This window comes from Myotis myotis, unplaced genomic scaffold, assembly GCF_014108235.1.
Source record: "Myotis myotis isolate mMyoMyo1 unplaced genomic scaffold, mMyoMyo1.p scaffold_m19_p_9, whole genome shotgun sequence".
NCBI lineage: Eukaryota > Metazoa > Chordata > Mammalia > Chiroptera > Vespertilionidae > Myotis > Myotis myotis.
Window position 1 is genome coordinate 64,689,818 of NW_023416401.1, and position 24,425 is coordinate 64,714,242.

The window sequence follows — 24,425 nt, forward strand, 5'->3', positions numbered from 1 at the left end:
GAATAGAAACAGGGTCAGGGGGAACACTGAGGAGATGGAGTTATGACAGGTCACTGAGGGGAGGGCCACCAAGGTCCCAACCTTTCCCCAGTGCCTGTCGGCACCTGGAGCAGTGGTGGTGGAGGGGGCCTTTTGGGGAGCTGGGGCTCCAGGTGGGAGGGTTGGGTGGTCTGGAGGGCACGTGGGGCAGGTGGTCCTGCAGAGGTGCAGGGTGCAGCTGGCTCTCCAGCTGGGGGAGGACTAGGCTTTAGCTCCGGAGTATTGATGGGACCAGATGGGGTGAGGGTCTTACAAAAATGGTGATGTTGAGCCAGCTACCAGGTGGACAATGGTGCAGTGTCCCAGGGAAGGGTCAGTGGACTCATAAATCCAATCTATATATATAAAAGCCTAATATGCAAATGGTCCCTGTGGGAGTTTGACCGGGAGACCAATCGCTTGCTATGACATGCACTGACCACCAGAGAGCAGCGCGGAACGAAAGCCCCAGCCGGCAGCCAACAGCCAGGGAAGGGAGGCCCCAGCAGGCAGCCAGAAGGAAGGCCCTGATCGGCCCTGATCGCCAGTCAGGCCTAGTGACCCTACCCATGCACGAATTTCGTGCACCAGGCCTCTAGTATTTAATAAAAACTCTTACCCAGTCCTGAGCAGCCATGAGAACAGACAGCTCTCTCCCTGATGGACACAGATGTGGATTCTATCAGTGGACTCTTAGCCAGGGTGATCTTGATGTGAGCTACCAGGAAGACTGAGAAATGCTCAGGGATTAGTTCCAGGCAAGGCATCTGGGAAGGAGGTCTTGGGAAGATAATGAGGTGTGGAGAGGACAGGCAGGCTCAGGGCCTTGGGGAGCCTGAAGCCTCAGCACCAGTGGCCTTGTCATGCCTGCACAGAGCAGATGAGATGCTTTGCAGAAGATGAGTGGGCTTGCACCTGGGTGTCTGGGGGCCATCTGGGGGAGAATGAACACACACCTCTGGATCTGGAGCTAGACCCTTGGGAGACATTTATGTATGTGACTGAGGTGATTTTGAATGGGTGAGATTGTGTGGAGAGTTGAGAAAAGGAAGAAGAAAACCCTGGGGGACATTTAAGGACAGAGAGAGGCGCCTGCGCAGGAGAGAGAGTGTGGTCAGGGGACCAGAGAGATCCCAGGGGCGTGGCTCAGCAGCGGAGGGACATCTCAGGAAGCAGGAGTGGCCACTAGTGTGAACTGCAGCACAGACAGATGATGGGAGGAAATCAGGGAAATGAAAGGTCCCAGGTGATTTGCAAAAGTGGTCCTGTGGAATGCTGGGGACAGAGGCCCTGAAGAGTGTGGGAAGCAAGGCAAGATGGGTGGTAAGAGCCCAGCTTGAGAGGGAGGGTGGACTGGAGCTAGAGGTTTTGGGTGGGAACAGGAGTGAGGCTTTCTAAGGAGGTGGGGGAGGGTAGGTCATTGGACAAATGCCAGTGTCTTTGGAGACTTGCTTTTTCCCCTGTCACATCTCACAGGACCATGCCCTTCTCACTAACAAACTCCCTCATTTCTTGAGGATTGTGCAAAGGAACTCTTACTCCCATTTTGATGGGTTCTGAGTCTTCCCTATTTCCCTAATCACCTTGGCATTTCAAGGTGATAAAAAAGGGACAATGGCCCCTTTTTATAGGCACGACAGGGACAGTCTTTAATGAGTTGTGTGGGCCAGGCTGCGGGTGGGAGGGAGCTAGGGCACCTGAGGTCTCAGGAAATGGTGCAGTGAATGCACTTCTTCCAAATGCTCCCAAATCACTGGCAAGAGGCTCCCTCCTCCAGAAGGGCTGGCGCTACTCCCTCCGTTCCTCTTGGCCACTTTACAACTTTCTGGCATGTCCTGAGACCAAGGGCAGCGGCTCAGTGCTTTATTGATGATCAGAACGGGGTCCCTGGATGCCCCTGTTGAAGCACAGCCTCTCTGGGGCCTCTCCCCCATCTCCTGAAGGCTGGGTACCTGGTATGGGGGGTACAGGAGGAGGCAGCTGGTGCAGAGCGGAGATGGCTGAGGCTTGAACATTGGACATGTTTTGCTGATCATCGTGCCGACAGAAAGTACTGGCCAAGCTGCCCACACTGCCTACCTCCATGTCCACTGTTATGGGGACAAGGAGGCTCCCTCCCCCACTAAAAACCCTCCTGATGAAGACTCCCTCCCCACCTTGCTCCCTGGTCCCCACTCTTGACCTCCGGTGGCTTACCTGCCCTGACATGTGGGAACCAGTGTTCACCCTGTGCGGGGACCCTCCCCTGCTAGGGACCCCTGCCCAGGAGCCCAGTGTTCAATCGTCTGATTCTGGACCCCTGGTTTGACCAACAGCCCCCACCCCTGTGAGACCATAAGGGCTGTCCCCCAGTGACCCCAGCTGTAGGGTGGCCAAAGTGCTGCAAAGTGGGGCCCTCTTGGGGTGCCAAGCATGGTTCCCGGGTAGGTGTTCTCTCACTCAGCATGCACACCTGTCTACTTGGGCTTGTATATTTTTTCTTGTAACGTTCCACCCACTTAACTGATGACTGCATCACAGGTACATCTGGGGAGACTGGCAACGCGGAGATTTGTGTTTATGATTACTGTTTTGTTTCCCAAGACTAGGCGTGTGAATTTAAAACCTCCTCCTCCTCCAGAGGCCTTTGGTTATGCTACAAGTCCCAAAGGGGCCGTTAAAGAGCCAGTTAAGTTGAAACTAGAAAGGTGCACGAATACCCAGTCTATCCTGTTGTGGGCCTTTCGTACTTGAAGAATTCTAGAAAAGAAAAAAAAGTAGTTCTTTATAGGTTATAAGCTAAGGAGGGACAGTTTGCACGGTTTGGACAAAATAGAAGTACTCTTGCCAATAAATATGTCTCAAAATGACAAATAAAGCTCTCCCCATGTGACAGCTCCGGATCCCAGCGGGAGGTGATGGGCACAGGCACAGGAGCTATGTACAGAGTGTAAACAGTAAGGCCCTTGGGGGGGGGGTACGGGGGGGCAGGGGCAGGTGATGCGGTGTGCAAGGAGGAGTACCGGCAGGGTCCACGGGTAAATACAACAGGCTTGTAAAAACAGTCATCCCTCTGCCACCAAAGCTTGCGGGTGGCGGTGACAGGTCTCCAGGTTCCTCCAGGCGGCAGTAAGGAGAAACTGTGTCCCAATGACGTTTTCCTAGGGAGGCAGTGGGGTGGCCATGCAGGCCCTCCCTGCCCCTTTCTCCCCGAGAGGAGGGACAGGCCTGCCTGGCCAGACTTGGGGCTGTCTACCCAGAGTTCAAGGCATGGATGGGGCAGTGTTTCTCAAATAGGGGTTGGGAGCAAATGGCCCCCCACCCAGGTCCGCACCACCTCCCTCGGAAAGGAGGAGCTCAGGCATCTGTGTCTAGTGGGGGCCCATCACCTTCCACCCACTCCAGGGCACCGCTCCGCCTCCCTTCCTCAGGGCCGCTGGAGAGCAGCTGCCCTGATCAGTTTCGGATCCCTGATCCACGGGCCTCTTGAACAAAGCTAGCCGCTCCTCACATCCTCGCCCTCACCCCACCTTATCCACCTCCCCTAGCACCCCCCGCCCCGACCCAGGCCTAGCTCTGGGGGTGCTTAAATATCAGTCTCCCGGAGGTCGTCGCTGTCCGCCAGTTCGTAGGGCTGACAGGTGGCGCCCTCCACGACGTTGTGGGGGACGCCAAGGGACACAGCCTCCACCTCCGCGCGCAGGGCGCTCCCGGCGCGGATCTTGTGCGACAGGCTGGAGACCTTGGCCCGCAGCTGGGTGGTGGGTCTCCGGAACGGCCCGGGCAGCCTCCACTCGCGGAAAGCGCACGGCTTTGCGCGGCCGGCGACGCCAGCCTGCGCCTCGGGTGTGCCCGGAGAGCCTGGGGCCGCGAGCTCGGCGAGGGCCAGGGGGGCCCCGGGGAGCGCAGCACCCGGGCTGGGGGTGCAGTCGGGGCGCGGCCCGCCGGTTGAGACCCGCCAGTGGTGGCCGTAGACCCGCCAGAGGGGGCGGCGGCGCCGGCGGCGCCGGCACTGGCAGCGCAGGAGGCGGAGGAAGGCGCGCTTGAACTCGCGGCTGGAGCAGGGGTAGATGAGCGGATTCACGCAGCTGTTGAAGTAGCCGAGCCAGAAGATGACCTTGAAGACGCTCTCCGAGGGCTTCAGCTCCGGGAACAGGGAACCTGTGGGGAGCAGAGACTCACGTGGGTTAGATGCTCCAGGAGGAGGGAGGTCCAGGCGGCCCCTGGACGGTAAGGGGCGACCCTCCCCGACCTCCAGGGGCCCTGGCTGAGCGGTTCTCAACCTGTGGGTCGCGACCCCTTTGGGGTCGAACGACCCTTTCACAGGGGTCGCCTAAATACATCCTGCATATCAGATATTTACATTACGATTCATAACAGTAGCAAAATTACAGTTATGAAATAGCAATGAAAATAATTTTATGGTTGGGGGGTCACCACAACATGAGGAACTGTACTAAAGGGTCGCGGCATTAGGAAGGTTGAGAACCACTGAACTCGGGGCTCTCAAACTACTTCTCCCCAAGGGGGTCCCTGATATAACTCCAGGGGGTCCATGAACTTAAATGGGGGAAAAGAGTCATCCTTAGTTTTACTCACAATACCGGAAAGTGAGCATTTCCCTTAATGATGAGGGTAGGCAACAAACCGGAGTAGAATTGGGCAAAACCATATGAAATTACAGTTTTTGTAGCTCGAAACTGGTGCAACATTGGCGGTTTCCTAAGGCTCAACCTAATATTACCAGGTCCTGTAGATATTTTTCTGTCACGTTCAGTTGTTGCAGATGTTCTGAAATACTGTCTATGTGCCTCACTATTGGAGATGATGATCACTGGAACACCCCTCTAGATCTCATTTCGTGCCTTAACGTAGAAGCACATTTATTACTATATCATAAATTTCACTTGAAAATATTTTGGCAAAGGGTTCAATGAAATCTGCCTCACTGGCAGACCTTTGTATTTTATTTAGTGCAGTTGAAAGGGTGACTCTGAGAAGGGCTCTTACATAGTCCCTAGCACAAAAAGGGTACGAACTCCTGACCAGCGTTGAGCAAGGCTTGCCCCATGCCAGGCACTGCGCTGAGCTCCCTTCAAACATGGCCCTGCTCCCTTGTTAGCAATGTGGACCCAATATCTTGGGAACGCAGGTGGGATCTCAGAGAACGGGCAGGAGCCAGCCAGGATAGGAAGGGCAGATGGTGTGGGAGTAGAAAGGACAAGAGGGTAACAAGTCTGGGGCCTGGGAGTGTTGTGTATGATGCACTCAGAAAACTTGGGACAGAAGGGCCTTAAATTCTGGGAAGTTCGGCTTTTATTTTGTGGGTAGTGAGGAGCCATGGATATTTTTAAGCAGGTGAGAGACAGGGCCTAGAATCAAACCTCAATAAACAATGTCCATGGTTGTCGGAATGCAGGACAGTGGGCTGTCCCAGTGGGCATGGTCAGGGAAGGCTTCTGGGATGGCTTTCGGGGAGCAGTGCCAGGCAAAAGGGGGTGGAGCTCTAGGGTCTGAGCTATGCCAGGAAGATCCTCTCATAAACCTGTCACCTGGCGTCTCTATCATGTCTCTGAGAAGCACCCAACAAAGCGTAAAGGCATGATCCAGGGGGCGAAGGCCACTCTCTCAGCCTCACTCATCCTCAGCAGCAGCAGGGGCAGAGGGTAGGTGGCAGGAGTGTCCCATTCTGGGCAGAAGCTGCAGGTGCCTAAGAGGCTGAGCAGCCAGGGTAGGGGGCCTTGACAAATCGTGAGACCTGCTCGATCTTCCCCTTCCCCCCAAAGAAATAAGAGCAGGGTCCCCTACTGGGGCAGGGCACTATGTTCTCCTCTTGAATGTGGGGCACTTGCATGTCACCCACCCCCATTTAGAGAATTGCGGGTGCTTAGAGACACCGTGGGGGAAGAGGAAGAGTACGCAGCATTGTGCGGCATAGGCCATTCAAACCTTGGTTAAGTAGCCCTGAGTCAGTTATTTGGCTAAGTCTCACTTTCCCTTTCTGTGAAATACAGTCAATAATATTTCTCTGGCTCGGCCGGCATGGCTCAGTGGTTGAGTGTCGACCTATGAACCAGGAGGTCATGGTTCGAGTCCTGGTCAGGGCACATGTCCGGGTTGCAGGCACGATCCCCAGTGTGGGGTATGCAAGAGACAGCCAATCAATGATTCTCTCTCATCATTGATGTTTCTATCTTTCTCTCCCTCTTCCTTCCTCTCTGAAATCAATAAAAATATATTTTTTAAAAATAATACTTGTCTGGCAGGGGTTTTGTGAAGATTCATAAATTTCAGGGTCTAGCACTTAACAAGTTCTTAATAAATACTTCTGTTACTCATGCCCCCTTTCCCTATTTCTGTGGCTTTTGAGAGAGGAGACCTCAGACCTGGAAGGCACCCACTTCCCAGCTCTGGAGAGTGGCCAGAAACAGAAGCCTCGACCTGGTATGTTTGGGGGAGGCTGGGACATCGGTCAGGGTGTGTTAAGGAGACACTATCCCCTGGGAGAGGAGTTGGATAGTTGTCTTTGGAACATGGGGTCCATCAGGGTTGCCCTCAGCCTCCAGGAAAGCAGCCCTCGGAACAGCATCCCTCAATGGCTGAGAGTAAGACAGAGTGCTGAAAATAACGTTCTGACTCAGGCCACAATTTTTTATATTTAGCCCAGGATGACAAATCGGTGGACTATGCTTTCAGCAAGGAGTCTGAAGCTGGCCAAAGGGCATTGTTATCAGTGTGGTTTTGATTCGGATTAGTAGGCGACATGGCATACTGTGTGGCCATGGGCCTTGTTGTAAACATTCACATGCTAATTTATTCTCAACCAACCTGTACAGGAGCCTGCCGCCAGCTGCGGATTCCTTACATAAAAGGAGCTGGGATTCAAACAGCCTTGCAGCCTCCGTTTTTCCTACTGTGTCCTGCTGACATCCTACTTTAGGCTCCCCCAGAAGCAGGCCCCCCCAAGACAAGTTGTTATTTGGGAGGTAAGTGAATCCTGGGTAGTGGAGTGGGAAATACGAGAGAAAAGACAAGAAAGCCAATAAAAGCCTGGGAGCTTTGGGAGCCAGTGGAGAACAGGAACCTCAGAGTTACCCCCTCCCCTGGGATGAAGTATCTATACACCCACTCCCATAGTTATTCCATACTTCCTGCCTACTGTGTGGGTGGGCAAGGGGGATTCTGGTGGGCAGAGAAAGCCCCCAGGCAGAGAGACGAAGGCAGGTGCTGGGGTGGAAGTTAGCCTACTAGTGCACTGAAGGTCTAGGTCTAGGGAGATGGATGAGGCACCGACAGCATCTGCCACAACTTTGTTTGCTCTCTGCCCACTGTGTGTAGACATCTTGCCTGAAAAAAAGACATCTGTGCCTTGGGCGCCAGCTTCCACAAGCAGTAACTCCCAAGAGACATTTCCTGTTTCCTTCATAGAAGGCAGAGTCTCACACCCACCTCTGCCCAGAGGTATTGTCAGCATTGTCCCTGCCCTGCTGCCCTGCTGCCCTGCTGTGGGGACATCAGTGGACAAGTGCTTCTCAGCCACTCCCAGCTTTCTCCTCCCCCAGCTACTCTTGAGTTATGGCTACTCAGGTTGACCAGCTGACTCCCCTGTCTTGCCTCCTCACTCCTCTCCAGCTGCCCAGCACACACCTTTGCCAGCACCTGTAGCTCAGATACAGGAAAACCTCAATGGACAGCTGGGGACTCTGAGACAAGGCCACTCTCTCAGTGCCTGGCAGCCCCCTTTTCTGGCTCTCTCTCCCACTCCCCACTTTGCCCACAGCCTTCCTTGCAAGCATGAAGCCCAGCTGTGCTAACTCATCTTGGCAGCCGTCATTGGAGCCAGAGGCTCACATGGCATGCCCTCCCTCACCTTCCCACCTCTCCATCCAGGAGCCCAGCATCGCCCCCTAGCTCCCTTTCCTCCTGTGGTTCCTGCTTCTCTCTGCAGTCTTACTTCTGTCTTTACGTGCATTAGGTAAGTGGCCACACTGACTTCTCACTGCCCTCTGGCCATAGCGGGCTCCTCAGTCTTGCCTTTGGGCTTTTGCACGTGGTCATTCTGGATGCCCTTCTTCTTTCCGCCACCTGGTAGTGCCAGCTCCAATGGCACCTCCTCTTGGAAGCCTTCCCCTGCACTCCCTCCCAAGCCAGTAGGGTTTAGTTGGACTCCCTCCTCCTCACCACTGCCCCCACCCCAGCATATCTACTCACTTCTAAATGCCAAGAACACCGCAGGTAGCTATCAGTTTCCTGTCTATCTTAACCTTAAATGGTAAGCTCCCCACACCATGCTTGGCATATCGTAGAGGCTCAATACATTCTGACGCCTCTCTATTGCACCCGACATCCCATCATTGCCAACTCCTATCAGTCCCAGAATCCCCCCACTGTGCACCATCCCGTAATCACCCTGGTCCCAGCACCATCAGTCCCAGCTACCGCATGCAGTGCCCTTTCAAGTGGACTCCTGCCCCATAACCCTGTTCTCCACAGCAGCTGGGGGATTCTTTTCAAACATGTCTGAGCATTTTATTTCTTCACTTAGAACCCATTTCCACTGCTGACTGCAGCTTCCCTCCCCCCTCTCTCATCTGTACTTTGAGCTGCCCGCCCCTTGGTTTCTCCCATCAGCTCTTTCTGTTTGCTTCCTTCTTGGCTTGGCTGAGACTCCAACTCTCTTGCAATGCTCCCACATCCATGTCTTCTCCAGCCAGATCCTAACTCTGGAGCGATTCACCCTAAACACACTTAAGGTCTCGACCTCAGTGTAACGTCCTTTATTTCCAGCAGTCTCGCCACTGTCCTCAGCCAGCTCTCCCCTATTGCTGCACTAGCTCCTTTGAGCCTTGACTCTTTTCTGCAAGCCTTGCGGTTGCCCCTTCACCTTCTCCAGAGCACTTGACCTCACTTCCTGTTTCACAGGGAAAACAGAAGCTAAAGAAGTTGGGGACGCGCTCAAACTTTCCTCCTCTCTCTTCCCCTTGGTCAGAAAGGAGTCACTCCTCTCACTCAAGGCTCATCACCTACTTGTGCTGTGGTGCTCTTGAGCCACCAGTCCCCCGTGAGCTTGTCTCTGTCACAGCTGCACCCTCATTCTCTCCACTCTTTCCATCCACACCTGTCTCCTCTTCCCTACCTACTTTTCACTCTACCACCTTGCCCCACAGTCCCAACTCACACAGGTCTCCACCCTGAAGACACTTATCCTGTACATCCTGGACACTTGTCATCTCACATGGCTTCCAGGTGCCACTCTCTTGGATTTTTGACTCTGTGTCAATTTCCTTTGCTGCTTCCTCGTTATGTCCCCACTGCTAAATGTAAGAGTTCCCTTAGAAGAGTCTTGTAAAGGCAGTGAGATCTCTCTGACTTTCCACTTAAAATTACAGTGTCCTCCCTATAGCCCTGTGCTCTCCACCTCCTCAACCGGCTCTATTGTTTTTCACAGCACACATCACCTTCTCCTGTACTATTTGAGTTACTCTTCACTGTGTCCATCAGCTTTGTCCCCACAGTTCACAGTTCAGAGAGGAAGGGAGAGGGGGAGAGAGAGAAACATCAATGATGAAAGAGAATCATTAATCGGCTGCCTCTGCATACCCCACACTGGGGATCAATGCCCAACCCAGCCATGTGCCCTGACCGGGAACTGAACCGTGACCTCTTGGTTTACAGGTTGATGTTCAACTGCTGAGCCACACTGGCCAGGCTGTACTTCTCATTTAACTCTCATGGCACTGGCATCCACCTTGCAGGAAGATTCTAGTTATCTCCAGAGGGCAAGGGATAGGGTCAAGTTCTGAACTTGAATCAATCTAGCCCTAAAGCACTTGGTCTTCCTGTAGCATCTTGTAAAGATAGAAATAGAACTTCTCTTGTTCTTCCAGGGATTCTGGAAGAACCATAAACACTAGCTGCCTCATCCCCACCTCTGGGCTTTCGCATGCTGGCCTGGCCAGGATGGCCCTCCTTCTCTCTCCATAGTGAGTACTCCCCTTCTTCAACTCGGGCCTAGAACCACCTTCTCTAGGAGTGTTTCTGTGATTAACCCCCCTGCCCTGGGATAGTAGTTTCTGGACTGTGTGTTCCTTGAGCACCTCTTAATTCTGCCTCCAGCAGGCTAGGTGGCATTTGTTAGCCTTCTGTGTGGCATCTAACGTGCCCCATGGGACCTGCCACATAGGACACTCATAAGAGCTGGGCTGTTTGGGGGAGCTACTTCTCAAGAAAGAGTACCAAACAGACCCCCACCATCTAGGAGGAGCCACAGAGCTGCTTGGCCATCTCCTTCCCCTCCTTCAAGTCTTTGCTCAAAAGTCACCCCTCAGGTTTGAAGTAGATGCTGTTGGTGCCTCGCCCAGGTGCATCAGCCCTCAGACACTGAGTGGTGGATGCTAAAGCTCATAGTACTTCCTTCTCTGGAGAATTGTCCTCGGCCAATGAGAGCTGCTTCAACTGGGAGATGACACCTCCACACCAAGGGGCAGCTCACAGCCAGGGACAAACTGATATGGGATAGGAAAAGCCAGCTCCCTGGCCTCCAGGTGGTACAATTCTGTGCTGCCAATCTTGCTCCAGGGCTCTGGTAGGACCAGGCTGAGGCCAGACTTTGAGACCATATCCTGGGTTAGCTCTTTCCTGCCCTAGCCTACTTCCTTACTTGCAGGTGCCTCCTGAGACCCTCCCTCAGTCCATCACTTGCATAAGAACCCCCTTCTCAGGCTCTGCATCTAGGGACCGGATCTAAGACACCCAAGGACTTATCTTCAAGCCATTTTGCTTGCTTCCCAACCTACAATGGTGGGATTACGTCTTTGTCACTGGACCAATTCTTCTGCCGACTGCTGGGAAAGGCAGGGCATGAGTACGCATATCTGTGTCCACTTCTCCCTACTCAACAGACAGGATGGTGCAAGGCAGGCAGACATCGCTGGTCAGAAGTGGCAGGGCCTCTTCCTTGTCAGCAGGTGAGCTCACTCTCTGGCATGTTGGCTGGGCCATTCTGGCCTACACATTTTGGGGAAACTGAGGTAGCAGCTTGTGAGGTTAGGGGTGTGTGTATTTGCAGTCTGGATCATCACAGTCTAGTCCCCTCTCCCGAGGAACAGGAATGGCCAGGCCCAGGAGTTGAGGCTGAGAGGCCAGTTAAGGCTGGTGGTGACCAATGTGGCCAAGCCTCATTGAGGAGTGACAGCTCCGAAGCCAAGGGGCAGACTGTGTGATTAACGGCATTGTTTTGGCCTCACCAGGGGGAACTCGTTCTTTCTTGGCGCAATGTCAGAATTCACAGCCAGCCTTGCTCATAACTTGTAGCCAACTAGGAAATATCAGGCTGCACCAGTCTTCCCTTCCCCTACACCTTAGTGGGGGTGGGGGCAGCTCCTAGAGCCACGGAGGCCACCTGGTGGGGTCCAAGGGAAGAAGATGAGTCACAGACCTGTCCTGAGTCCTACACTGGGCTCCACCCATTTCCCTTCAACTCTTCCCTCCCCTTTGCTCCCTTTCCACCTTCCCTATTTCTCCTCCTTCTTTCTACTCTTTGTTGTCTCTTCTTAACTCATTATTTCCTGATCTGTGGCCTTGGAGTAGCCATATCCCAAGCTCTGGGTGCCCAAGGCTGAAGTCCCTGCCAAATGGCTCTTGTGCTCAGCTGAACTGGACCCTGATCAGGGCATGAGCCTCTCAGCTCAGGAGCTGGGCTGACCGATGGCTCATGGGCCTGAGCAGATCAGTGCTTATGCCAGAGGAGAGAAGGTCCCCAGGTAGTGGGCACTCTGTCCAGGAGTCCCAGCACTGAGCTGCTAGGCATTGCCCATGAGGCCCTAACACCAGCTCTCAGGGGCCCAGGACCCTGTTGGGTGGGTCAGACAAACCCTCCAGCATTCGCAGGAGACCTTTTGGTGGGCATAAAGCTCATGAAGCAGGGTAAGGCAGGGCTCAGCAGGGCCTCAGAAACTTTCTCTTGAGGGGTGGGTTCAAGGACTCTCGGGGTCTTCTGAGATCTGTGAGAGGATCAAGTCACACAGGAAGTGGCCTTGTCCCGTGGCAATGCTCAGGACACCATTGTGGCCAGGATCTGGGGCGTAAGGGAGCATGAAAGTGAGCCTGGGGGATGAGTGCAGGGGCCGAGGGGTTCAGTGAGATTTAAAGCTTAAATCATGACTGCCAACTGACCTGAACCCTGGCCCTAGCCTGACCTCTGACCCCGGCAGGAAGTAACAAGGACTCTGGGGCCAGAGTGCTTGGGTTCCAGTCCCAGCTCTGACACTTACTTTGTTTTTTAAGATTTTATTGATTTTTAGAGAGAAAGGAAAGGAGAGGGAGAGAGAGATAGAAACATCAATGTGAAAGTGAAATATTGATTGGCTGTCTCCTGCATGCCCCCTGCCTGGGACTGAGCTCACAACCCCAGCATGTAACCTGACCAGAATTGAACCAGCAACTCCTCAGTGCACAGGATGACGCCCAACCAGCTGCGCCAGACTGGCCAGGGCCCAGCTCTGACATTTACGATTAAGATTAATATAAAAATATTTTTAAAAGAAGTTAAGCAGCACAGGATATTCTTGCAAGTAGGTAAAAAGCAGGAAAGATTATAGTGAGAAGATGGGGAGGGGGTGAGGGTGAAGGAGCCACAGGATTGAGGGCAAATCATTTTTTTGGGGGAAGTTCAAGACACATCTACATGCTGTGTGTATGCAGAGGAGAGGTGAAGACAGAGAGGGCTGAGCAGCAACAGATAGAGTGAGACCCTTAGGGCAGAAAAGGGTTGAGAGAGATTCAGAGCCAACAGGGGACATGCAGGACTTCTGGGGCCACTCTGAGGCTGCCCTGAGGAGGAAGCCTGCCTATGACAAGTGTGATTTCTCTTTAGCAAGTGCTCAGCTAGACACTGGCTTGCGCTGGCTCACAAGAACTGATTGTTAAATTTCCAAAGAACTTTGCAAACTAGCTGATGTCTCTTTGGTAGCTTGAAATTGATCTCAGTGGGAATAGTTACACCATGGAAATGAGCAGATGCTACAAATTAGCCCCCACTCCAGAGCCAATTGTTAAATATTTACTGGCACACTACGACTATGTCCCACATGAAAGAATGGCCAGATTCAAGGGCTAGGGCTCTCAGAAATGGGTGGAGGTGAGGGAGTTTAAGATGGCAAGAGAAGGTGAAGTGGTGGATCATGGCAGTAGCTGGGGAGGGAGGCCTAACTAAGGTAAGAATAGGGAGTTGAAGGTTTGGTCAAGGTCGGGGTCAATCAGCTTTTCCTGTACAGACTCTTCCAAGTAACCAAACAGGTAGTAGCAAATTCTTTTTAGAATTTCAACAAACAAATGTACAGGGAAGACAGAATTCAGGTCTCACCACTTTAAGTTCCCAGGCTAGTGACTGCTAAGACAGCAGTTTTGTAACAGGCTGATGGGACACTTTATAATGGATGGATTAGGCTGATGGAACCTAAAGCCTTGATTAATCTTAATATTACAAAAAAGAAGAATTATTGCCCAAAAACAGTTTACAGGAGGTATAGGCAACAGAGGAACACATTAATGGCACTATGGGGATGCAAATCCCAGACTTTGGGCTACTCCTGGAGGCAAACAATCTGGTTTCTTCACCAAATAAGTTGAAAGGATAAAGGTGGGTGAAGTAGAATCTTACCAATTAAAGAGACAGGATGCAAACCAACCATATGCAATGTATGTACCTTTTTTGGATCCTAATTAAACAAACTGAAAATTGGAGGCAACAGGCAACATTTGAACACTCGGTAGGTATCTGTTGCTGTTAAGCAATTATTTTGTGTTATAAATGATTATGGTTATTTTTTAAAGTTATTTTCTGAAATACATATTGAAGAATTTACAGATGAATTGATATGATGTCTGAATTTTCTTCAAAATAATCCGCAGTGGTGGGAAAATGGGTAGGGGTTCAGATGAACCAAGACTGGCCTTATTACTGATAGCTGTTGTAGCTGGGACACAGGTTCCTGGCCATCATCATACTGCTCTTTCTACTTAGTATGTGTTTGAAACTATCCATCATATTAAAAAAAAAGAAAAAAAAGGGTAAAGTCCTAGCCCTAGATAGTTTCTTATTCACAGTAATCATTCAGTAAATGTTAGCTGCTATGCTTAAAATTTTTTTCAGGTCACACAAATGGGAGGCCATCCCCAATGCATCACTAGTAAGGATGGTTGGCTTTACATAGAGGGCTGTTACCCTAAGGGAGATCAGCCATTCACAGAAGGACTGCTTGATTCCACTTGTATGAGGTATCTAAAATACAGGCACGCCTCAGAGATATTGCAGGGGTGGTTCCAGAACACCACAATAAAGCGAGTTGTGGCATGTTTGCTGGTGGAGGGTCTTGCCTTCAATTTGTAAAAAAAAAAAAAAAAAAAAAAAAAAAAAAGCAACATCAGTGAAGCACAAATAAAGTGAAGTGTGCAATGAAACAAGGTCTGCCTGCAGACAAATTCATAGAATCTAAGAGGGGTTGGAGGGAGGGGAAGTGGGGGGTTGCTAATCAACATGCATAAAGTTTCACTTAAACAAAATAGGCAAGTTTTAGAGACCTGCCGTACAGGTGCCTAGTTAACAATGCTGCATGGTATACTTAAAAATTTAAGAGGGTAGATCTCATGTTATATTCTTACCACAATTTAAAAAAAAAAAAGAGGGCTGTGCTTTGCCACCCAGACCTTTGCATGGCACGATGTGAAGAGGCCATGCCACTTCCTCCTTCTATGCACACTGACTGAGCATCTACTGTTGCGCCAGGTGCCACAAAAGCATAGATAGGAGACGTAATGCCAGCCCCTTCTTCGAACTTCTGGGCCAGGGGACAGAATAGAATAGCCATTATCGAGGATGTGAAGCACACCACACCTCTCCCCCTGTGTCTGTGACCGCAGGGAGCCTCTGGAGATGAGTCCTTTGCTGCTTGGCCAACACCCTTCAGACTCACACACTGAATCTACCCTCCATAGCTGGCTGCCAAAGTGTGCCTCAGTCTGGACACCAATTCCTCAGCATGGCTCATAGCCTCCTCCTGCCTCCTCCCTCTCTCTTTCTCTTCTTTCAGGCATAAGATATTGACAGCCTGTTTTATAAATTACATACATCCTAAGAGTATGGCTTGTTAAGTTTAATTATGCATACACCAATGTAGTCACCACCCAGATCAAGATAGAATATTCCTGGCTCTTTGGAAAAGTTTCTTTGTACTCTCTTCCAGCTAATTACTCCTCCCCCCATATCTATTTCTCTCTCTCTCTCTCTCTCTCTCTCTCTCTCTCTCTCTCTCTCTCACACACACACACACACACACACACACACACACGTAACCACCATCCTGATTAGTTTCACCTGTTCTGGAATGTCATATACACAGAATCATAAAATATGTTAGCTTTTCATTTTGGATACAGCTTGTTTTCCTCAGCATAGGGTCCATGAAGCTCATCTATGTTGCTATTGTCATCAGGTTTGTTATTTTCCTAGCTGTATAGTAGTCCAGTCAATGAATACATCATAATTTATTTATCCATTCAGTTGACGACATCTGGCCTCATCTCGTGACCTGTTTTCTCATAGGTTGTATATTCCAGGTTTTCCCAAACCACAGGATGACCCACAAAGACCTCCACTCCTCTCTGCCTACATATGTACAGTTTCCTCTGCCCTCTCACTGATGGTATGTGTAAGAATATTGACAGTGCACTGTGATAAAGGTGTGCGGAATGCTTGGAGCATGAGGGAGCACCTAATTAAATCCAGAGGTGGTCAGGGGACCTAGGCTGACAGTACAGGAGGGAGCCCCAGGTCTGGCTCCCACATGGCTGGGGTCCCAGTGTGTCCTGGGACTGCCACTATCAGAGCCTCCTGGTAGCTTATTCACCTGGAGGTATATCTCAGAGGGGCCTGTGGGCTCTGGGGCTGCTTTGTGCGACCAACATATTCTATACATTCAGAGGCTGACTAGGAGGCCAGCGAGGCATGGTGACTGCCCAACAAAAGAGAGCTAAGAGTGCAAGCTGGGCATCTGCCTGTGGCCGTTAGGAATGACAGGGGGTGGGACTGTGCGTGCGTGTCGCGTCTAGGTCTCAATGGACAGGTCCACCTCTGGGTATGGCTGGCAGGCTGAAGCCAGACTCAGTGGGATGCTACTGCCATGAGAACATCAGGAGAGATGGGGCCTCTGGAGACGCCTGGGAGAGGAAGGGCGCTCTCTGCAGATGGGTGCTTGCCTGCCCGGGACAGTGTTCCTCCAGTCCCTCTGTCCCCCTGTTGCCTGCAGGGAAGGTGACTGGCATTTCTACACCCAAAGGCTGTGGGTGAAGGGTACAGGGCAGAGGCTTTCTGGTGTATTTCTAGCTGGCCCACCCTTGTCATGCTCCCCTTTTTGAGGGGTCCTCCATGGAAGTCTGCAGGTTGCAGGTCCTAACTGATGCCCCTCCCCATATGCATGCTACAAGTTTGGGCTGCTCTAGACATCTGGCTAAATAATCTTGTAAGAAGGAGCCTTTACATAATGTCTTATGATTTTCTCAGGCACCTAGTGCTGCACCAGCTTGCTGGTGAGGGTAGGAGGCACATATCTCTCATTGGCAGGGCTGCCAAGAGCCCCTCCTCCAAGGACTGGAGACCACATACTCTATCGTCCAGACTAGAACATCTCTGAGAGTGAAAGGGGCGCTATTAGTAATCGTGCAGGTCAACAGGTATAACCAGGGCTGCCTTGGCCAAACCTGGATGTGTGGTCATTTTTCATGGGGCAGACAGCACAGCTGGGCATCAGTATGAACCACCAGGCAGGTGAGTGCCCTCTCATGGGGGTGAGTGGTATTTCTCATTCCTTACACAGCTCCCCATGTGTCCTGGAAAGGCAGGTGCTGCCTTCCCTGAACTTGCTGCCCTAAACCACAGGGTCCTACAGGTGATGTCTCAAGTTCATTGAGCTGACTCTCTACGTGCTGGCACATGTCCTGCAGTTGCTCCTCACTGGGAAAGGGGGCAGCTGGAGGTGTGGGGGGTGACCCCTAGCCCCTCTTCAGGCCACTCAGGATTTTAGGTGCCTGGCGTCTGTGTCCCAATCTCTCCTGGCCATTGACCCGGGCCCGCAGAGTCCCTATGGTTCAGGACACCCCATCTGTATCTCTCTCTACTCCTGCTCCAGCCTGACCCACAGCATTTCAGTTTATAAATGGCAGTCACTCGCTCCCTGTGCCAAGGGTCCTCTGGGACCCTGGGTTCCCTTCTTAAGGCTCTCAGTGCCCTCTGGGCTGTCAGGGCCACTCCCTGGCTATGTCACAGCTGTGCTGTAGCTGCAGCTTCCACTTGGCTTTGTGTCCAGAGGTGTGGGTATAAAGCATCCTGGGTCTTCTTGACAACCACTAGCTATGGCTCTACTGGGTGCGTTTGTTGCCATGGCTTATGGCCCTTTCTGGCACCGACTGCTTTTTCAACCTCTCCATCCCTGCTGCTCCTTACATCTGGTGTGGGACCAGGGCTTGGGGGAGCTGAAAAGTGTCAGTCCTCCTGGCTCCCCCCTTCTCTGCTGCCTCCTGATTTCTTCAAAGTGAGGGCTCCCCAGGCTCTGTCCTCAGACCCTCTTTTTTCTTTGCCTCTCCATCCTCTTTCTGCTTCTGCAACCACGCCCATTCTTGACCCTCTTATCTAAGTTCCCACCTCCCACCACATACTGGCACCTCCTATCAAGATGTGCCAACCCCCTGGATGCCACATTCTACCCCCCCACCCCCACCCCACAAATTGCTGCTCAGAATATTCCCTGTTCCTTCAATGGTGCCTTCCTCCTCCAGGCCGGGACCAGTGCTGGGGAGTGTCAGGACCTCCTGGCCCCCTGGCCCTCCTGCATAACCCTCAGGCTGCCCTTTCTCCACCTCTGGCTCCATCCTCCTGTTCTCTCTGTTGATCTACCCTCAGAGCCACTTCGTGGCGATTGGAATATTCTGTGTCCCTGCTTGGCCTCTGTCCTGTTTGTTTGCTATTGCCAGATTCCACTCAATTCAGCTCCACCAGCGGCCGTGGGCTCTGCTCTGGGGCACAGTGAGGTGCCCTGGGAGGCTGGGCACACCACAGACCAGTAGGAAGGTGGAGACCAGGAGAACCCCCTCCCAGGGTTACCACGCCAGATGTGAGGAGCAGCAGAGATGGAAGGATTAAGAAAGAGCAGTGTGTACCAGCCAGGGGCAAAGACCATGGACATTTGGGGATGAATTCCTGGAAGCGGGGGACACGTGATCTAGACCTCAGAAAACAGTAGCCGTTTTCCGTGTTGATTGTATCAGTGAGAAATTGGAAGCACGGAGCACTCAGCAGGAGACTGCATCAACACACCATGGCACACTCTCAAGCAGAGCACCACGCTGCTGCTGAAATGAGCCAGCGTGGACATGGATAAATCTCAACGACACCATGTTGGGTGAAAACGGCAAACTGAAGATTGATGCGCCAGGCACGCTGCGATTACATAAATCCTAAAGGCACACAAAACAATATTCTCTGTTATTATGGGTACAGATATTTGTGGGACGAGTACACATGTGTGGGAGTGATAAATACCAGATTTACCATTGGGGAGGGAGGGAGCAAAAAAGGACGGGAGAAGGGAACTTAGCTGTGGCTGTGTTCTATTTGAAAAAAGAGAGACACAGGGACCAGAGGCAAATATGGCAAAATGTGAACATCTATTCAATATGGGTGATTATGGGTACATGGGCACTTGCTATATTATTTTCGTCTCATGTGCATTATTCTGTAACTAGAAATTTGAAAAGAAGTTAAAAAACCATTAGGGGAGATGGCAGTCTACACACAGGTTGATTATTTTCTACAGGGGACTGGTGTGAACCAAGGGGCAGGGGAGGATGAGGGCACCTGGGATGACAGGGTGCAGCTGAGCAAGGCTGGAGCAGGGGTTGGTTGGGAGGGCAAGAAGCCTGGGTGATGGCTTGGGGTGGTTCTAAATACTAGGTGGGTGGGTTTCTAAAGGGGGGCACACAGACTTTCTCTTCCTGCCTATTTGCCTCTCCCTTCCCCCTCCCTCCCTCTCCTATCCCCACCACAGCCTCTGGCTGAGTGACTTTCAAGTTGGTGATTTATTCATTTCTTATCTTATATTGAGCATCCACTACCAAAGCAACAGCTCACACGGCACTCACCATGTTACAGTCACACATAATATCTCGCTGAAGTCTTATTAACACCCCTGTAGGTCGTCATTGTAACCATCACCATCATCCTTATTTTATAGATGAGGAAAGAGAGGCATAGAGAGGTTCTGGGATTTGCCAGAAGTTACCCAGCTAGTAAGAAGCAGAGATGGGGTTCAAAGCCAGGCTATCTGGTACCAGATCCTGTGGTCCTTGCTGCTGTGCTCTATTGCTCTTCATATGCCAGGCACTGTGCTGGGTGCTGTTTCTGACTTTCCCCACCAGCACAGTCCTGCCCTTGCAGAGCTTGTGGGCGAGTTGGGGAAGTCAGACACCAAACCAAGCAATACCCAGATCTGATTATAGCTAAGGAGCTAGTAAAGGAAGAGAGCCTGTGCCATGAGGGAGAAAATGCAGAGAAAGACACCCTGAGACTGAGGCATCTGGGAAGGCCTCTCTGAAGAGGGGACATTATGTAGAGACCTAAAGGATGGGGAGTTAGCCAGGAGGGGTTGGGCAAGGCAGGCCAGACAGAGGGAAGAGCAAATGCAAGGGCATGAGGGATGTGGGCAAGGAACCAGAAGAGGGTCAGAGAGGCCAGAGGGGCCGTGAGCAAAAGGCAGGGCAGCCAAGCCATGAGGCCAGAGGGCAGGAAGCCCATCACGTGGGGCTCTCCTTACAGGAAGGGGACCACAAGTCTGGGTTTGTCCCTACTGTCCTGGTTCATGCCTGTGGTCTAGGCATAAATATTCCTAATGTCCCATTTTGGTTTGGACAATAATACATTTGAAGGTCACCTTCTCATAGGCCATATTGGAGAGTTTAGATTTTGTTCCCAGGGCAGTGAGAAAGCACTGAGGGGTTTTCATTGAGAGTGACACTCTAATTTATAATGTATAAAGATCACTCTGGCCGCTGTGTGGAGAGAGCCAGCAGGGGAGCAGGAAGGAGGCCATTGTCCCTTTCCAGACTCAGCTGCAGAGTGTGGAAGGAGCAGGCCAGGGAAAGGCAGGGCAGGTCCCTGCGTGGCCTGCTGAGGTTGCAGCCATGGACGAAATGACTCAGGGTAAATTTGTCCCCGGAAATGCTGTTCTCCTTCTCCTCCCAGTGCTGACCCAGCCCCAAGGCTTCCAAGAGGACCCTCGGGTGTGGGAGGAAGCCCCTCAGAACAGCTGCCCACTTCCCAGGTCCGCAGGGACCCTTGTGGGAGAAACAGGAAAGTTTCTCAGAAGCGCTGAAAAACTCAGTAAATTTAAGAAAGACAACGAACAACATTAACTTTCCATTTGATCGTTTGCCCCCTTCCCTCCCCTTCCCTTCTTACCCCCACACAGCCCCTCCCCCAATTCCAAGAGGAGGTTGCAGAAGTTAGAGCCCAGGGCACTCACAGATCCCAGCTGGGGAGGGGCCAGCTCCCAAACTGAATGAGTGCTGGGAGAAAGCAGGTGGCTTCTGGTGCCTGCTGATGCACATGTTGACTGGCCAGGGCTTGCTGCCCATGCACGAATGTAGGCCCACCCTGTCTGTGTGCCCACCTCTGGGGGTTGACATGTATATCTGTGTGTGTGTGTGTCTGTTAACATATAGGTGAACATATACACTGCTGTTACATACTATGAGCTTGCACAGATTTCCATTGACCTTTTATATTTAGCGGCGTCCAGAGTGTAAAACAGCCCAGGATTGTAATGACAATGAAGGGGGAGTGGAAGGACAGAAAAGTTAGAAGCCTGTGAAACAAATTCTGTAAGCACGGAGAGCCTCTTGTTTGTCCCCCACAAAGCCGAGCCACACTTCTGTCTAAGGGACCAGGTTCCATGTTCAGGTGGGAAGGCCAGCCAAGCCTGGGTGCCAGGAAGGCATAGCTACAGGCTCAGGAAGGAAGGGCTGGTGGGAGAGGGGTCACTTACCAAGTGGCAGGACGAAGAAGAAGGGGAACCAGCAGAGCACGAAGACTCCCACGACGATGGCCAGCGTCTTGGCAGCCTTCTTCTCGCGGGAGAACTTGAGCAGGCGCACCGACAGCGAGCTGCGGAAGGTGTGGCCCTTGGCGCTGCGCAGCCCTCGGTGCGCGCCGTCTGTACCCGAGGCGGCGCCGCGACAGTGGATGCGCAGCACCACCTCGGAGGCCTTGCCCCGCTCCCGCTTGACGCCTGCCTCGAGGCTGCGCGTGGTGCTGCGGGCTACCACGTACACGCGGCAGTACATGACTATGATGACGGCCATGGGCAGGTAGAAGGAGCACACGGAGGAGAAGACGGCGTAGCCCACTTCCTCGGTGATGCTGCAAAAGCGCTCATCAGGGGGCACTGGCTCCTTCCAGCCCAGCAGGGGCCCCACGGACACCACGAGGGCCACAGCCCAGAGCAGCGCCAGGATGGCGGCCGCCTTGCGCTCCGTCATGATGGTGGGGTACTTGAGTGAGTGGCGCACGCCCACGTACCGGTCCACCGAAATGGTGCAGAGGCTGAGGATGGAGGCAGTGCAGCACAGCACGTCCACGGCAGCCCACACGTCGCAGAAGGCCCGGCCGAAGGCCCAGAAGCCCAGAACCTCCATGGTGGCCGAGAAGGGCAGCACCGTGGTGCTCAGCAGCAGGTCGGCCACGGCCAGGTTCACGATGAAATAGTTGGTGACCGTCTGCAGGTGGCGGTTGCAGGCCACCGAGAGGATGACCAGCAGGTTGCCCGCCACCGCCAGGAGGATGAAGGCGGCCAGAAAGACGCCCACGCCCACGCTCTGCGCGCTCACCACCAGACCCCCGACGGCCGCCGTGCCGTTCACCTCGCCGCCGGCGCCCACGGCCCCCGGCTCCCCGGAGGAGCTCCGGTTGTCCTCGCCACTGCCCGCGCCCACCACGCTGCCGCCGCCGCCGCTGCCACCCGCGGTCCCCGGCACTGCGCCCACCGCCGGGCCCTCGGAGGCGGCTGCGCCCCCCGCACCGCCCCCTCCGCCGCCCGCGCTGGAGCCCGAGGCGCTGCTGTTCGGGCGGGGTCCCTCGAAACTGGCGCTCAGTAGATCGCGGAAAGTCATCTCAACGCGCGGCCGTCGGGGGCAGGACCCGGGCACAGCAAAAGTGACTGTCAGGGAGGGGGCCGCCGGACATAGCCGTAGGGCTCCGGTCCAGCCCCGCGCCCCGCGCCCCGGTACCGTCGGAGTCCTGCCCAAGTTCCCGCGACGCGGAGCTCGGCTGGCCGCCAGCAGAGTGGGGCGGAGGCGCGGCGGCCGGGGCTCCCCGAGGCCGGCGTGGAGTCGGGCGGGAGAGCCGGGCCGCCGGCGAGCCGCTCTGAGCGCCTAGGCGAGCGGGTACAGCGCCGGCTCCCCGCCCGGGCGGTGCAGGCGGCGGCCACTGCGGCGCTCGCGACTGGGCGCGGGGGGCGGGACGGAGGAGGGGCGGCGCGGGGACGGCGAGGGGGCGGCCGGCGCGGGGGGGTGGGGACGCCACATTCGCCTCGGGTAGGGGCTGTGCGCTCCAGCCAAGCGGGGGTGCGGAGGATGTGGGGCGCTGCCGCGCACTCCAGCCCCGCGGCAGCCACCCCAGCCTCGCGGCGGGTGTCCACGGCCGCCCTCTCTCCTCGAGGTCAGCTCCGCGATCCCTCCCTCGACCCTCCCCGGCTCCACTCCCTTTCCCCTCAGCTGTGTCCCCCTTCCTCCCGCCCTTTCCCCAACCTCTGGGTCACTTGCTGGTGCCCTTGGGTTTGCGGAGTGTAGAAGGAGCGATTCTCGGGTCCCCGGGCTCCCGGCTTTGGCCGCCAGGGAGCAGCAAGCGCCTGGGATTGGGGGACGGCGGACTGAACCGCGCAATGGCGTGGTGAGTCCCCTCCTGGGACTCCCTGGATGGATCTGTCGCACCTCTTCTTTCTCTCAGGCCACTGGACAGGGGAGGGTCTTAAACACCTCTGTCCAGTGCGGTGGCGAGGAGAGAGCCTGGGAGGGGGTCAAATGCCTGTCCCGGCTTGGGATGGGCGAAGAAACAAGAGACTCTATGGTGACAGACCTGGGAGCCCGACCAGGACACATCGGTTTGCATATACTAACTTCTGCACTGTTACTTTGCTCCACGTCAGACGTCAGAAAAAAAGTCCTTGCTACACTAAATAAGCGGCTCCCTTCTGGGGCGGGAGGGTTGAAGTGCTGGAGGGTGGGAAAGAGCACTTGGTAGATGGTTAAGGTGGGGGCGGAGGCTGCAGACAGTCTGGCTCCAGATCTAGGCTCCACCTCAGATTAGCTGTTTGACTTCCTTGTGCCTCAGTTCCTCATCTGTAAAATGAGGCTAAGAGTAGTGTCTACTTAATGGCGTTACAATGAGCTAATGTGTTAAAGCCTCAGAGCTGGCCTGCATTTGCTAGCTGAATGGGTCTTGGTAGGGCAAGGTTTGAACAGGGAGCATAGAAGGCAGAAAGGGTCACAGAACTGGTACAAACCCTGGACAGAGGTGGAGGGGAGGGTTTGAGGAGCCTCTGCTGACTAGGTAGGACTGGGTAGGGAGAGATAAAAAGAGATTACTCATTAGACTGAAATAAATAACTTGGCCACGCTGCTGTCATGGGGTGAGCCCTGTGCTGGGCACTCTAGGTGGCAGGGGAAGGGGGAGTTGCAGGGAGGATAGCATCATTGTGTACCAGCAGCATGAGGAAGGCTCGTGCCATGCCGGGGAGATGAGAGCCTGTTGGAGAGGTGTCTGGGAGGAGGTGGAGAACTCACGGCCTTGGTACCCACTGGCTGTGGATGACACGGGCAGGATGTCTGCAAGACCTAGATGAGAAGGTGCTTTGAAGAAGAAACAGAAATGTAGAGAGGGGTAACCCCTTGGACTCCCTGCCCGTTTCCCCAGCCCAGGAAGCCAAAGCTGTTCTAGTCATAGTTTAGAAATAGCTCTTCCAACGCCCTTCCCAAGTTTCCCCATTACATCTTCCATCTTCACTTGGGTCTTGGATAATTGACCAGAGATGAAATGAAAGCAAGGTGAGCCTGGAGACCCCACTGGCCCTTGGGCTCTTTGTGATCCAGGGGTACAGCTTCCATTTAAAATGGAAAACTAAACACCTGTGCTCATCTCCTCCCCCTGCTGAGACCCCTTTAGAGCGAGAGTAAAGAAACAGGAAAGGTTCATCCTAAGAGTAGGAGTACGTTCACTCCTAGGCTGATAAACCTCAACTCCAGCCCCTAAAGAGGAGGCTTGAAGGACGAGGTCATGAAGGGACTATTCCTCTCCGGTGAAGATGGTGCAGGCAGTTTGCACTGTC

General features: G+C 53.5%; 1 protein-coding gene and 1 long non-coding RNA gene across 2 annotated transcripts; one reads left to right on the forward strand and one right to left on the reverse strand.

Moving 5' to 3' along the window:
- Positions 1-2,157: 2,157 nt before the first annotated feature.
- ADRA1D (adrenoceptor alpha 1D) lies at positions 2,158-22,536 on the reverse strand. The gene is made up of 2 exons (XM_036323492.1): positions 21,090-22,536; positions 2,158-4,158 (listed from the first exon to the last, which is right to left on the reverse strand). The coding sequence occupies exons 1-2, from the start codon at positions 22,210-22,212 to the stop codon at positions 3,584-3,586; spliced, it is 1,698 nt and encodes a 565-aa protein (XP_036179385.1). The 5' UTR covers positions 22,213-22,536; the 3' UTR covers positions 2,158-3,583.
- Positions 6,326-10,120, forward strand: LOC118663657. The gene is made up of 3 exons (XR_004970106.1): positions 6,326-6,441; positions 6,834-6,983; positions 9,885-10,120. It is a non-coding gene; the product is annotated as an uncharacterized LOC118663657 (long non-coding RNA).
- Positions 22,537-24,425: the final 1,889 nt, after the last annotated feature.